Source organism: Perissodus microlepis, chromosome 14 (assembly GCF_051167445.1).
Source record: "Perissodus microlepis isolate ML-2025 ecotype Zambia chromosome 14, ASM5116744v1, whole genome shotgun sequence".
NCBI lineage: Eukaryota > Metazoa > Chordata > Actinopteri > Cichliformes > Cichlidae > Perissodus > Perissodus microlepis.
In genome coordinates this window covers 23,563,315-23,579,809 of record NC_140474.1, presented here as the reverse complement: position 1 = coordinate 23,579,809, position 16,495 = coordinate 23,563,315, and the positions used below count along the sequence as shown (strand labels likewise).

Here is a 16,495-nt window from a genome sequence, read left to right as displayed (position 1 = left end):
GTGCCTAAATGTCACTGATGTTGCGTACGCATACATTGATAAGTTTTTGCATGTGTGTGGGTGGGCATGGCAGTGCGATGGGTTTATGATGGTGTCGTCACACATGGCTAATCATGTGGAACAATGGGCACGGAGGCATGGAACAGGGGGTGGAGAAATGTGATCTGGCCTTGAAAATGTGATCCTGTTTAATATGGATGCTGTGTTTTGAAAAGATGTAAATTTAGCAAGCACTCTGCAGCCAACTACTTAACAAGCAGATGTCAGGGAACACATTGGTAATTGTATTATCCCTCACAGTTTGCTCCTGTGCCTTTATCAGTGTTTTCCTCCACATATGGGACTATGCATTTTTGAAGCAGAGGCAAAGTCACCCCAATCTCCTTAACCAGAGAAGACGCATGCACTCCATCTTGGCAGCTGGACAGATTGTCAACATAAGAAGAACTTTTCAGAGGGAAGAGATGAATGTCAGTCAATAAGTGGCTGACAGGTCGATAGATATATCGCTGACCTTGTTGTCAGTGGCTTGAGTGTCACGTTGAGAGGCAGAAGAACAGCAGACGGTTGAGGAGGAAGCAGAAGAAGGAGCCCTCTAACAAACGCTGCCTCCTAAGCAGATGAGAGGTTCACATTTGGATGGGCTTAGTTAGTACAGAATGTAATGGCTGTTTTTAATATACAGAACTATAACAGTAAATTTATGTTTAAAAAACTGACTATGGTGTTCTGAACTGTAGTGAACCAATAATTCCAGGGCAAGTTGTTCTGCCAGTCCATATACTGTACAGCAATGGTCCCCAACCTTTTTTGCGCCTAGAACCGGTTTATGTCCGACAATATTTTCACGGACCGGCCTTTAAGGTGTTGCAGATAAATACAACAAAATAAAACCAGCACCACTACCAAAAAAGAAGAAGATTTATTCATAACACACAGGAAAATACCCAGGGAAACTGAATTAACGATAAAAACTGATAAAAACCCTGAAAACCGTAAATTTCACACCTGAGCCTCAACTCTCGTGGCCTGGTACCAAACGACTCACGGACCGGTACTGGGCCGTGGCCCAGGGATTGGGGACCACTGCTGTACAGTACACAGGACCTAAGAGTAAAGTTTTAACACAATAACTATTTTACAAAGCTACACTATATGAAGCTTTACAAAATGGTTCACACTCTTCAGCATTTACCTTTTTTTTTTCAAAAACCATGCACTGTTAACATTCATGTTTGCTTTTGTTTTCCCCTTCAGCGTTTTATTATTTCCTGCAAGTAGGTCATGAATGAAATGTTGCTGTCAGCTGTCAAATTCCAGTCCCATCAGCCAAATCATACGAAATGACGATTGTGTGAATACATATTTACAGTACCTTACTCAGTAAAGAACATCAAGCAAGTGTATATTTCACATTAATTCTTGACATGTCTGAAAAAACAAAATGTGCAAAATATGAGAACAGGGAGTGAAAAAAATCATCTAAAGAGCAGTGAAAGGGCTGTGAAAGTATTTTCCTTTTTCCTTTCTTTTTTTCCCCACACTTACATTTTTCAGATCATTAGCAAATTTGAATATTAGACAAAGATAACCTGGGGCAAAACAAAATGTAGTTTGAAAATTGTTTTATTTTTTAAGAGAAAAAAAAGCTATCCAAACCTACCAGGTTCTATATAAAAAAATATTTGACATTTGAAAGGGTTATAAAGCCATTTCTAGGGCTTTGGCGGCAATTCTGCAGAGAAGGGTGGGCCAAAATTCCCTCACAACGATATGAAAGACTCATTGCAAATTACTGCAAATCCTTGATTGCAGTTCTTGCCACCAATGGTGGCACACCCAGTTATTAGGTTTAGGGGGAAATTACTTTTTCACATAGGGCAAGTCTAGATAATTTTTGTTTTCTTAACAAATAAAAACTGCATTTTGTATTTATCCAGGTTATCTTTGTCTAATATTAAGTTAATGATCATTTGTTAATGATCTGAAACATTTAAACTGAACAAATGCACAAAAAAGTAAGAAATTAAGAAGGGGGCAAAAGCTTATTCCACAACACCCTGGCACACATATAAACAAGAAGAAGCTATAAACATGTAATTTTGTACGCAAAAAACAAACAAATTTAAAAAAAAAATACAGGAAAAACATAAAACCTAATTTACGATCCAAATCAAGATGCCAGACGACAATATAAGTTGTCATTGAATATTTTATTTGCAAATGAAAGAGTAATAACTCAGAGATCGTAAAAATATACATTTTTTTGACTCGTGATATTTACATGGATTGTTTTCATCGAACGAAGAAACCAAAAAATCGTATACTGTTTTACAAAACCAAGAAGACGCCACATTAGAAAAACAAATGAGAGTAAAGAAAACAAAGGTGTCTTACATTTCCCTTTAGTAACACCGTGATGAGCGTGTCTCCCCTTGACACTGAAACAATGGAGCCAAGAGAAACAGCCAACCACTCAGATCCCACACAGGCCGATGATGAGCTTGGCGCACAAAATAGTGTGAAATACAAGGATTTGGAAAAAAAAAGGAAAAAAAAAATCAAATAAAAAACAAACTAAGGAAGATAACAAAATAAAGCTTCATAAAATTTTTATGTGGATATATTTACAAGTTTTGATTTGTATTATTTTTTTTAAACCGATTACAGTTATGTTACATCAAAGCAAAGCATTCCCAATCATCTGCTCATTTCCTATATAACATGCAGGTATCTTTGCTTTCTTTCCCTCTTGAAGTTGAATTAAGCCCCATCAGTCTCCTTTTGGAAAAAAGTATTAATACATCACATTCCCTTATGCTGACATACAAGGCCAAACCACAAAGTCCGAGCATCACTTTGCCCTGCTCAACAACTTTAATCAGAACACAACTGACATTTAATTCAAACATAAAACAATGTGGCTACATGAGAGTCATACTCCTATCATATAATGCAAGATAACCATTACTGATTTTACTGCACCTTTGAGTGATGATAATAAGACAGTATATAGTACTGATGGATACTGTACTAAGGGATGATAGTGGATGTGCTGCTGACACTGACTTGTTTTAAGACTTTCCTCCTCCTCTCTGCTGAACTGACATTGAAGCGCCTTAAAATTCATTTGTTGGAAAGAGCACAAGTTTGCCGGGCCACTAAGCTGCACACATGAGAGGAGAGATGCAACGCGAGGGCTCATAAACTGGGGAATCTGCCACCTGAGACTTGCAGATGCTGGAAAGCAAATCAAAAAGCTTGGAGGAATTTAACAGCTGGAAGACTCGCATCCCATCCTCCACCTCCACTGCTACTTTCATCAGTGGTGGAGGGAATTTCAATGACAAGAGCCTACATTCCTGGCTCAGTATCAATCCTGTTACACCACTCCTAATTCCCAGGACTACACTCGCAGATTCCTAAAAAAAGTCTTTAGGCATATACCATCCAGATTGTTAAGATGCATAGCAGTGTCTGTCTTTCTAAGTGCAAGTGTGTGTGTTTTGTTACACTAGCTGCTTTTGTATATGTGGATGTGTGTGTGTGTGTGTGTGTGTGTGTAAGACAGCAGATGTCCTCTGGGTGGATGCACTGTTGTGTGTCCCTTTCTGTGCTGTATTTAGTATCCTGGTTCCATCAGTCAGCTGTAATACCTTCAGACATTCGATCCATCAAATTGATTCTGAAGGAGCAGAAAAAACAAGAAATGTGGTTTGGCTTTTGTTTGCGTACACCGTGTACGTGTTTGTGACGATGTGCGTGCCAACTGTGAATGTACATGAGGCACACACCTGTGTTTTTGTGTGCACCTGAATACAGCGTATACATGTCTGTATGTGTGTGTATATACAACTTTTACCTGTTTGTGTTAAATGTGCGTATGCGTGCACCTTGAGATGCCATCAGTACACCCAGGGCCAAGTGCATTCTGTGTTAAAAGACGACAGCAAGACCAAGGAGGGAGCGCACAAGTGGCCTCCAGACCTCATGATAGTTATGAATTATGGACGTGCTTTATCTCAAGACGCCACCCCCACGAGCAAAAACAAGACTACCGCCTGCGAAGCCAAGTTCAATAGGCATACAAGTCAGTGAAAACTAAAATAAACACTGCCAGTCTGCAGTCATATCAATTTGGATAGAAGTTGCTTTGCCTGGCTGGATCCTTCTCATTCAGTGAATGGCTAACATGGGAATGTGTGGGTGTGGCCCGAGGGCTTGTACCGAATTTACATGCATACACCCACACACTCACGCACATTCACATGCATGCATGCACGCATGCACCCTCGCACACTCAGACGCACACATACACAGTAGCTTCCCTGCTCAAATATGAATTGCTGTCTGTAGTTAAATATAAAAGGCATTGTTTTGTTTCGTGTTTTTCTAAATTTACCTCACACTAAGTCATGTGTGAAATCCCGTGTGTGAAATCAAACCAAGTGTGCTTTTCAGACAGATGCTGGTTTTCTGAACATTTTAAGTTAAAAAACTTCATTGCACAAGAAAAATTTCACTATAATGTGGAATTCAGATTTAGAAGTTACAGGTATATAAGTATTGATGGAGGAAAGAGCAACTTACTTTAAACAAGTAAAGGGACCTTCAGTTAGCATTTGTCCTGAGAGGCAATGGGGTCATAAAACTAACAAAAAACCCCCATTTTTTATATGTCCAAACCAAGATAATTAATTTATTTGCCAAACATTCATCATCAATTAATTATACAGACTGTGCATGGTTTGATTATACTATAAATTTTGCTCATTTAGTGGTCTTCCACTTTCATAGCTGAGCTCAGCAATTTAAAAACATAAGGACTGAAAATGCAGAATAGTGAATTTTTCTTTTGGCGAGCTAGAGTTCAGAGTAGTATAAAACCTGCTCTGATGAAGATTTTCATCATAACTAGCAAATTATCGCTGTGGAGACCTGGTCAAGGATACACAATGATAGCTAGATAGTTAAAATGCTATCTCAGAGTATATGCTAGGTAAGCTGGGATTGCCACGGTTACTGGTTGAGCACCTTCATCATGTATTGCTCTCTGTTGTCCCCACCTGTTTGTTCATTTAGAACAGGTGTGTGCAACATAACTCTCCAGAAGGCCATGCTGACTTAAATAAAGTAAGCATAGGTCAACATACTGGATGGCCACTAATTGGTTAACATGATTAATATTTCTAACATAAATGAAAACTCCACCTGATTGCTTTAAAACTATTACATATCTTTACATATTAAGTTAAATATCAGTAAATATCTATTTCATACATTCAGCTTGAAATTCCTATCTGAAGGCAGCTTCTTATAGATTTTTAGTTAGGGTTAGTTTGTTTTCCTTTGTTGACCATGTTAAGATAGTGCTGGCAGTGGTTTTAGTTCCAGTTTAGCATGATTTTAAACCCAACTAATCCTAAATTAATCATTCTTTTTTTGTCAGTTGTTGGAATGAATTTGGGAACTTTTTTACATATCAAATGTGTTGATATTAGGTAAAAGGGCAATTTTATCCCAATGGTAGGATAAAATGAGGAAGGTCAAAGGGTCACCAAAACAGAAAGAAAACAATTACTATCACACTGATTAATAAAATCTATACCTCTTATGGGAATCTGTCCAGTATGTATGATGGGATCTTGTCTCAGACAAAACAAATTGATTTTAATTGTTTATACCTTGTGTTGCACCGAATTTGTTTTGATGTAAACCTGGTGACACAGGGGCTTCACATGTTCACACAGCATGTGTATAAAAACACACGGTCTAAATTCACTTTGGGTTTCCCTTTTGACTCTTTTGAAATGGGGGGGCGGGGGGGATCTCCCCTTACATACCCTTGTGTTTTAAATTAAATGACATCATGTGCGTATATCTATCTGTATGTACAATATAAAACAAGACTGATTACAGAATGTACAGTACATAGTCCCGTGGCATGGGATTGCTTTGCTCACCAGGGATAATTCACTCTTCTTGGCGGTCCCTAGGTTGCCTCGCTTATTACTAGTGGCAAGTTTGTTTAGGTGTACCTCTCAGTATTTGCTGCTGTTGACCTTCAAAGCTGGATGTGACACTTAACCACTGGTGTGCTGAAGATAAGGACAAAGAAAAAAAAAACATCAAAGGAAAGAGGGATTACGAAGGCACACTAGATAGGCTACTTGCCCTTTTTTCAGCTACTTTCAATCAAATTGCACTGGGTATGTCTGAGGACATGACAAAAGCGGGACTGGCCGATAAGCACAGTTTAACCAATGACCAAGCAGGACCTGGTGATTGAGCAAGACAGCAATCAAGTGCCACACCACTTTAATGGATCCAATGAGAGTACTGACAATGATACCACACACACGCTGTACAATAGAAATCTCTAGAATCATACTCCTTGCTCCCTTCATTCAAATTGAACCTCGTGGTCAATTCTTTGTGCCTTGGCTTGAGTATTGATTCAGTATGTTTACAGGAGGCTGAAAACAATGGGATCCACCATCTTTGTACAGCACACATTCATGGTGACAAATTTTGGTTTCAGTTCAGAAATGTAGTAGGTAAACAAAAGAGTTAAAAAAGCCATAATAACAATAATAATTGTAATAATAATAACCCATCCTAGGGATTGGTGGCACTTCTTAATATGAATGAATGGACACATGGCTGTCTGTCACTCTTTACAACCTGTTCATAGAGAAGATACACAGAAAAGAAAAACAAGTCCAGCTGGTTCTAATAGAATGCTTATCCCTATATTTAAAGTATCACTACAAGCCTAATAAATACTATTTAATTATTCAGGGAGGATATTTGGTACCAGAAAAAGATGTCCATAGATGCACACAGGATCCGCGAGGGGGAAGAGGGGAGGCTAACGACTGGGGGTAAGACTGATTTGACTTAACATCAGTGCTACATCCTTGTACCTGAAGTATCCCCTGCTGATTGGTAAAGCAGATGAGCTGTTTGTGAGGCAACTGAATCAGTCTCACAACTGTCGTGGTTTCTCATGGGTTCCTCATGAGAACACGAAAAGACCAAGAGCACCGAGGCAGATGATGCACATGCCACGCGCCGTGCCTGTCCACACGGATGGGCACGATTGGCCCAGCCCATGGGAAGCAAAGGGGGGCTTTTGTGGTTTCGGAGCAGGTGCTGGAAGCAGCAAGTCAGGGCTGCAGGGTGACATGAATCTGAGAATCACCACAAACCCCATCCTCCGAGAGAGAGAGAGAAAAAAGTTGCTGTCATACGTTTTTCTGCTTTCGTCCTTATTTTTCTCCATCCTGCTTGCACTCATATCTTACAACTGATGCTCAAAAGCAATGAGACTCCATTGGTTCAGACTTTAGATTTACGCTATTATCCTGACTGTTTCCCTTTTTCCCCCCCTACTGTATGCCTAACCCTTGGATTTCATGAATAAATAAAAGCTTTACTAGGGGGCTTCTTCCACCTCACTGCACATGGTGCTTCCCTGTGCCTTCCGAAGTCAAGTGAAGGAACTCAAGAAAATAAGTTCTGCCTTTAGCCATGAGACAAACTTAGGTCGCTGCTTTTTCTTTTGTTTTGTTGTTTTATGTAATTCAATAGGGGGCAAGCATGTCTTATTTTTCCCTTTTTAAATATGCATTCATTAAAAGTACTTTTGGACTTATAGTATTGATTCTTTTAATTACATCCTTTTAACTAGTCGCATTTCTTTGTTTATGGAAGAGTCTTAGTCTTTGGGACGGGGCTGGTGGGCTTGGAAAGGGATGGGAGTCTCGCATGGCTGTAAGAAGGGGCTGGCTTTCAGTCCTACACAGTCTGAAAGGCCTTGGTCTGGGCGGGCACCATGAGGGTTGGGGGTGTAGGCGCGGACATGTTCCTGGAGTTGAATTTGGGAGTGGCAGGGGGCTCAGTGGTTTTAGGGGGCACCACTGTAGTGTAGGATGGAGGGGACTGGGGGAAGCCAGGAGGGTGTCCATTTTCCTTGAGAGCTGCTACAGCAGGTGGGCGAGGGCGGTGACCACGCTGGGCAGTGTTGTGCACCATGGACTGGGTGGAGGAGGCACCGGAGCGTGAACTGCCGGAGCGGGATGAGGACAAGGAGTTGGGCTTTACTAGCTTGGCCTTGGGAGCCTCGGCATCCTCCCTGTGGTTAAAAACACACAGAAAAGACAATCGTGACAAAAGTCCATATCATTTTTAATTTAGCTGAATTAACTGTACCTGTACTTGAAATTAGAACCGTACAAACATACAATAAACTGCAAAAGAGTACACCGAAGTGCCATTCCAATATATTATTCCAAGGTCTAGGACATATGGGAGTAGTATTATGTAGGGGGGGCTCATGTAATTCATGAGATTCCTGCAGCGTCTAACTTTTGTGAAACACATTTGCATGAAATAATGAAATCTGCTGAAATCACTTGTTCCCCAGATACAATTGTTACAAGGGGGGGATAAAAAGTTTTTGCTGAGAACACAGTGAAAACTTTATAATTCTACTTTTGCCTCAGCTTTTAATAACAGGGTTAAAATATTCCAAGAAATATTCCAATAAACTGCTGGGTAAAAGTAACCTGAAAGAGTTTGTCCCTGACCCTACCATTAAACAGCAGCTCTGAAGACATTTTTGCTGTCATTGGTGTTTGGATGGTTCTTGAATTAGTGAGGATCTGTTCAGAAAGTTAGAAATAGAAACTTCTCAGCTGTGCACTACTGGCAACACTGCAACGTCTCACCAGGCACACCACAGAGGGTCCCATAGCCCTTGCATAAAGTGAACAGTTTTTAAACAGTGTTGGGTGGTTCAAAAGCCGTACCCATGAGATCTGCATCGCTCTGGTGGTCTGGTACAGCAACAACAGTGGAAAAGCTCAGACTTAGAATGTTATGAAAACAGAAAGCACTTCATTACACCTACTTTATTTACTCCTAACCTATGCTGCATTATTCATTGTTACATCGGTAAATATGCACCTACACCAAGTCCACTCTGTCACAAAAACGTTGCTCTTACAAGGTCCACAGAGTCCACCTGTGCATTCAGGTCTTAAAGGGATAAATAAAAACTATTGTGAGATCTCAGCTCCATGAGCACACAGGCACACACTGAAATACAAGGGTGGTTTGAAAAGAAAGCTCTTAAAAGATAATCGATGAAAACTACCTTGTAGTTGTTTCCCCTTTTAGACACACAGAAACACAAAAAAAGCACAGGCAGCACGACGGGATGACATCGAGCACATGCAGGCATAAAGGGGCTGTTGCTGTTTCAATTAGAATGTGACTTGCTTAGCTGTAGTTTAAAACTGTTCCAGTGGAATCAGTGCTCACACACAGCAGGTTAACATGCACCAATCAACATCAGTTCATCCAACCAACCCTGTGTTACACAGCGCTGCAGCTAAACTGTCTTACACTTATCTTATTTCAGAAGCATGTTGCCATATAACAATTTTTACTTGAGGGTGATTTTTAAATATTTAATTATTTTATGTTTTCATTTTTGTCTGCAAAAAAACCCACATGGACACTTAAACATGCATGAGCAATTAACATTGAAATATAAATTATTAACAGAATATTTATGTTTTTCATAAAAATTGTAACAGGTAGTCTTTACTGGGCTACTGGTGAGATTTTAGTGAAACTTGCACACAGTGGTCACTTAACAGCTCTTCACCCAAACTGTGCTCAAGGTCACGTACACGTTTTTCATTCTCAGTGGATTTTAAACAAGAAAACTTCTCACCTTCTTTCTGTACTTCACACTTTTCAGTAACTTGTGAACTGTGAAGGACTGTGAGCCAGGTGAACTACTACATCACTGATGTAGTGAACAAAAGTGCTCTGCCGGTGTCATAACCGTTGCAGGGTGCATAATCGTGGCAACCAAGGAAATTTACACAAGCTTGCTGCAAATCAGAGAAGTTTGCATCTTTCTCATTTTGGACAGCAGCGCTAAAAGCAAATACTTTTAGCCTTGCGAAAGTTTTTGAAAATGATACAGACAGAAAATGATACAAAAGGAATGCCCCTTACATTCTAGTACAAATTGAAGGGGTTAGAATATATTGCATACAGAGTATGCAGAATACAAGTGTATCTACAAAGTCAATGTGCTGGTCGTCAGCTGATTTGTGCAGCGCAGCAACTAGATTAGGGGAAAATGCAGAAATACTCAAAAAAGTCATCACCATTGATTACAAGTGATTACAGCCAGGAAACAAATGTTTGAGTTCAACAAAAAATTTAAACTGCAGCTAAGCAGAACGCAACAGCCCCACAGAGCCCCACAAGTAACAAAGACTGACACGCTAACACACATAAAACCTGCAAAATGGTGAAAAAATGAAAAAATCACTGGACAAATGATGATTAATAAACCTGATCTCATTTGGGGTCTCCTCTTCCTCGTACTTCTTCTTCTCTTTCTTCCGGAAGACGAGCCAGATGATTAATATCACAATGAGGACACCGAGGGATATTCCCACCACTGCGCCCGCAACCATCCCCACATCCCTCACGTCTGTGAACAAGAAAGGAGGTAGTTGATGAAAGATTGAGTCACTTACGGTCTCTGGTCTCATATTATTCCTAGTTTTCCCATGAACTCTTAAATTCACAAATACTTATCCTTCATGCCCATTTGCTGGAAAAACACTCCTTATCTTTTTGCTACAGCACCTGAGTTCTAGTTAAGAACTGAAAACTGTTTATGCTGAACCACTTGATTTGCCTTTTGTCTACACATGACCATAATCGTGCTGGGCCTTTGATGCAATATACTAGTTTTACAGTGAAACATGACATGGGGCAGGGGTGGTGACCATAGCCAGCAATTTTGGTTTAGTCCAGTTGAAGCACTGAAGGAGAATAAAGAGGGTGAAAGGAGCTAGATGGAAAGGCAGGGAGGGGAATAAATGTATTTCTAGCTGCTGTTTGAAACAATAACCATCAATCAGAGTGGCAGTTTGGTGCGAGGTGAATGCTGTTAGGTCAACTCCATCGCCCTTTTCTCCCCAAACTCACGTTTTATTGTGACCTCAATGGTGCAGTTTTCCTCTCCCACGTCATTGCTTGCAGTGCACCTGTAGACACCTGTGCTGTCCATGGTGAGATTCCTCAGGGTCACAATCTCTGGGTTCTTCAGATCTGGGGAGAACAAGAAAAACAATGTAATATTAATTATATAGGAGAGACAACTGAAATGTCTATAATGACGGAAGGAAGAACTTAGAGGCAGAGAGACAGACAGACATTGGAGTGTTTATCTTAGAGAGAAGCCCATCATGGGAGCGTGTTTGACAGACCGATGTAGCCCCAAAGTCCCATGAGATATTTAGTCATCCCCACCAATGACAGCCATCCCAGACCAATAAATAATGGCTGTGTATTACTGTCCAGTGAAATCTAATTAGGTTGAACAGGTGTTGTTTGGTGGATGTAATTAATTTTGAAGGTTTTTAGTTGGACACGTGCAATTATGGATGCAAGTTAATGTCTCTGTGTTTAGTCTGTATAGTTTATCTCCCCACTAAAACACATTAACTAATCAAATAAAATAAAACCCCCAAAACATTTAAAGTTTTAAAACCAATTTTCCTGTTCACTTGATGCCAGTTCAGATCGTTCTCTGCATGTCACTCACTCGCTGACACACACACACACACACACACACACACACACAGAGCAGATATTCTGAAAATATTCTTTTTTTAAATTTTATTTTATTTTTTTTATTAGAGATTCTGGAGTTTAGACATTTAAAATACAGAATTCCACTCTTCCAGTGATTTAAGGAATATGAGTTTTCAATATTCCTTCAGATGTGTTCCAGCTCAAAATTTTCTTTTGCCATTAGACATGTTTTTCTTATGTACATTTTTAGGCTGTTCAGCTAGTTTCCAAGTTCTTCTGTGTGAATTTCAGTTCTGCACTTTGGCTGTCAGGTGAATGATTCGGTGTATTTCAGCCCATTAAACATGTTTTTCATCAAAGATCTAATTAGTTCCCAGATCTAAAAAACAAAACAAAACTATGCAGACTTGTTGCCTCAAAAACAAAATTGAGTACAGCTTACTTAAGATGACTAAGTTAGGGCAACCTATTCATTTTGAGTATACTGTACAACCTCATTAGTTCCCAGAACACAAAATCTATGCAAACTAGTGCCTAAAAAATGGAGTAAAGCTTACTTAATATACTGAACAAGTATCGTACAGACCGCCTGGACTTACTTAATTTTAGCTGTAAAAGGGCCAGAAATCATACTATAAGTCAGTGATTCTCAAACTTTTTTTGCAGTTTATTTCACACCTCAAACACTTAGTAAACAATTAAACAAATGAAAGTAAACTGAAATAAATTACAGGTAGCAATAAAATAAACTAGGGCTACAACCACACGTACATGGGTATTTTTGAAAATGGAAACTTTCCGTTTTCATTTTAAAAAAAAACAATCCCGTCCACACGTGCAGTTTTGAAAAAAAAAAAAAGCTCCATCCACATGTAAACGCCAATCAGAAGTCCAGAAGCCTGGGAGGGAAAGACTAAACAGGGTTTTGTACACTTACAAAACCTGAAGTACTTCCTAAAAGTTTGTGTTTACCTGGAAAGGCAGATAATTTTGTGTTACTTTTCAAGTGCCTTCAAAATTTCAAATGTTAATAACTAAATACAGTATTTTGGTTGGTGTAGACTCACAACTAGGAATGAATAAATTGCATACAGCATATAAGAATTTAATTTAAAAAAAAAATGTATTCAAATGTCCGATGTCCGAACTTCACTCTGATGCCTCTGTCTTTCTAAATGGAGCGACAGTAACTGCGTATGTATATGTAAATGTGTGTATATGTATATGTTTACGTGTGGACAAAAGGCCCAAACCATAGAAAAAGCTGCATTTTCAAAAATACCCGTGTACGTGTGGATTTAGGCGGCAACTTGTATAGAAATATTAATGAGTTTTTAAAATTTGATTTCTCTCATGGTGTGCTGTGGCAGGCCGGTTTAGGACCCAAACTTAAAGCAGCAGCTTTTATTGCTGGAAAAACTTTTCATAAGAAATAAACTTCACAAAAAAGCAAGCCAAAACCTCGAACATAAAAACTAGAAACTAAACTGGACTCTTTGAAACGAAAAACTAAGAAACAAGAACTAGGAAAACAAATCGCGAACTATGAACTAGAATTAAGTCAGGAACACGAAGGGAGAAAACACCCAGCAGACATGACTGAGTGGCAAGACACAGGAGGTGAGCAAACAAAGAGGCTCAAACACAGACAGAGATAACACAACTAAGATCACTAACTAAAATAAAGAACCCCCCAAAACATGAACAAAAATAATCAAGGAACATATTTACAATGACTGGAACACCAATTTCAGTTTCTCTGTCAGTCACAGACTTTTACGTTTTTGGAAGAATCCCCTTTTCTTCTTTTTCTTCTTGATCTTAAGGTCTTCAGACTTCAGACTGGATTCAGTTTCAGCAAAAGGTTCCTCACAGGGAACATCAGGCACTGGCACACTTTTCGAAAGAGATTCTTCAGCTGGTGGAACATTGGTCATTGAGAGACTGTCAGAAGGATATTCTTCATTTGCAAAAACATCAGATAATTATAGATTTGCAAAGTTACATAGAATTTCTTGAGGATATTTCTGTCTGATCTCCGTCAGGATACTCTGGACCATATCATCTCAGATGGAGTGGGTGAAGATGGCTTGGCATTCCATCACTGTGAGATTTTTGGAGACACGGTCCAAAGTGGCCTTGGTGACACTCGTGGAGAGTATGCTTAAACTCTGGGAGGCCATATTCAAGATGGGACGAGGAGGAAGCCCCCAAACGCCCTGCAGGATGCGGGGACCGACCTCTATCACCACCTCCTGGGCGGTGGGAAGTTTGGTGCTTTGTAGTTCCTGCTGCTTCTCTTTCAGGATTTGAATGTAATCCTTCAATGCGCTGAGGAGTTTAGGTGTTCTGTAGAATAAAACTATTTTCCTGCTAAAGTCTGAGAAACTCCATCATCATTGCAATCCTAAAATAAAAGGAGACATTTAATCACCACCACTCTCAGGTCCTCAGAAATTTCCTGATATTTTCTGTCAGTTTTGGTTTGCATGGATCTGGGTCTTACCTGAGCCCTGTAGCCGGGAAGATACCAGTAGATCTTTACAGCTGTGTCATAAATGGGTGTGTTGAACAACACCTGTCAAAGAAATAGCAAATTACTCATTGTTACTTAAAATGATTCTCAATTTGTCAACTTTTCTACATCAAATTCTGAAAATTGTTGAAATGCAGTATAAACAAAAACGGTCACATACCCTGATGGGTTTGTAGATTCCTCGACTTGCTTCCATTTAGATGTTATAGTCGTATCGCAGTCTGGAATAAAAACTGCCAAATACTCTCCAATGATGGCGTAAGGTAAGATCTTCACCTGAAAATGCTCTGAACATGACGGTTTTGCTTGCACAGATGAGCTGTTCTTATCCAGTCTTTAAGTCTGACATGATTAGCTGTGTCTGGGCCCAAACTCCGCTGCAGGTCCCTAAGTCAAACGATCACTGCGGCATCACTGAGAGTTGAAAAACTGTCCAAACTCTTTCATCTGTAATAAAATAATCAGTGTGGCTGCTCTACCCAGGTGTAACATCCATGCAGCATCCATGAAAACAGAATTTATTAAATTTAACAGAGTTAGAAGTTAGCAGGGAATTAGCTCGCTAGCTTCCATCTAAATATATGTTGTTCTGACTGAGGGATTTCTGAAACCAATTAAGACGTTGAACTTTGCTATCACTTCAGACATAAATGAAGACAGTAAAGTAAACAGCAGTGACTTTTTTTAGAGTTACTGAAGTTTGGCTAGCTGGTATATAATGATGTGCTACGTGGTGGCTAGCGACACAGAAGGATAAATGCAAACTTTTTTCCACTCGATAAAAGTGTACGTGAGGGTTCCCAATGGTTAGGGACAAATGCAGTTGCATGGCAGGATGCTGTAAATGGACCAAACTTCAGTCAGGAGAACAATTGAGATAATCCATCCACAATACAAGGTTAGTCGTTAATATACTGCTGCACTGCCTGGGCTGTAGTTACATCGTAAGGTTTAAAAACTGAGCTTTAAAATGAATAGCGGTAATAAAAACCGAGAGAGACCGACAGTGATCACTGATTGTTTTTAGAGGCTTGCTGAGATTAAATAGAACAAGATACAAAGCATTAAAACATGCTAAAAACACAACAGCCTTAATAAACGCAGAGCAGTTTGGGCCCTAAATCACTTAAAGACCAGATAGTCTGATTTAAGAATGCAAAATTCTAGAACAGCCAATATGGAAACTCTTGATGTGAGTTTTATCTTATTAAATGAAAAGAAATCACGTTATGTATTTTGCACTACATTACACTAAACAATTTATTGTATAAGTAAATAAAGTGTAGGTTAGGTCAATCCTGTGAAAAGATGCATACAAACTGATGAATCACAAAAGATAGAACGTCAACTTACAGTATGCCTTTTCGTATTATATGCTTGCTTATCTCCATTTTCTAACAGTAGATGGGAACTTATGCAGTAAAGCAATGGCTTACAACACGGTGGACTGTGCAGTGGACTAATGCATACATTTAAAGCCTGACAGCAGCTGGTATATACACAGCTACAACAGTCTACAAAGGTTGTTTTCTGTCCACCAAAGCAAATATGATTGAAGAGATTTTTGTAACTTCACGTCTCCAAAAAGCAAATAAAGAGATTAAACAAGGATTTATTGAACAATGGTTTATGCACTTGAATTAGGAGGGATAAGAAAAGTGACTCTATTGACTGCAATCTGCAATCTACTGACATCTAATGGTGAGATTTTACACACTGTAACTTTAATGATACTTGAAAATAGGCCAGGAACTGCACTCCTTGGTCTGACCCTGTTCAGTCAGCACACACAGTCTGTGTAATATGTGAATAATAATAAATATGACTTTTCCTCTCTTTTCCATAAAAAGTTCCCAGTAGGGTTTTTGACCTTTGGCACCATGGAGCTGTGGGCTTTAAAAAAAGTCTTGCACACTGTACCCTGTAATTACTGTACTTCTAATTTCTGAAAAAATACTCTAAAGCATCTTCTAATACATAATCTAATACTATTTGGGTGATTTGGACACAACAACGATTAACTGAAGTATAAAAGTATGCGCTCCAAGGTTCACGTTGGGGCCTTTGGGGTCATGAGTAAATTAGATTTAGTTACTTTCTGTGGCAAATTAATTAATTTTATCACCAGAAATAACAAATATTTCCATAATTAACACACTTCATATTGTGTGACGACTACAGTAAGATATCTGCAGGGATGTCTCACGTGCTCACTGCAGTTAAAGTAGCGTTACTAAAAATATTAAGACACAAATGGCAGTAATACTTTTTAAAAGGCCTAATGACTAAAACCAGGTAGCTTAGTTACACCTGCTCAACTGCTTA

General features: G+C 39.2%; 1 protein-coding gene across 1 annotated transcript in view; it reads right to left on the bottom strand.

Moving 5' to 3' along the window:
- Positions 1-2,194: 2,194 nt before the first annotated feature.
- The window catches only part of clmpb (CXADR like membrane protein b), a 76,157-nt gene continuing 61,856 nt past the window's right edge, over positions 2,195-16,495 (bottom strand). The window contains exons 5-7 of the mRNA XM_084951946.1: positions 11,026-11,148; positions 10,381-10,522; positions 2,195-8,137 (exon numbers count right to left, since the gene is read on the bottom strand). Of these exons, the coding sequence (XP_084808072.1) occupies positions 7,801-8,137; positions 10,381-10,522; positions 11,026-11,148 (602 nt within the window). The 3' untranslated portion in view covers positions 2,195-7,800. The remainder of the gene's footprint in view (positions 8,138-10,380; positions 10,523-11,025; positions 11,149-16,495) is intronic.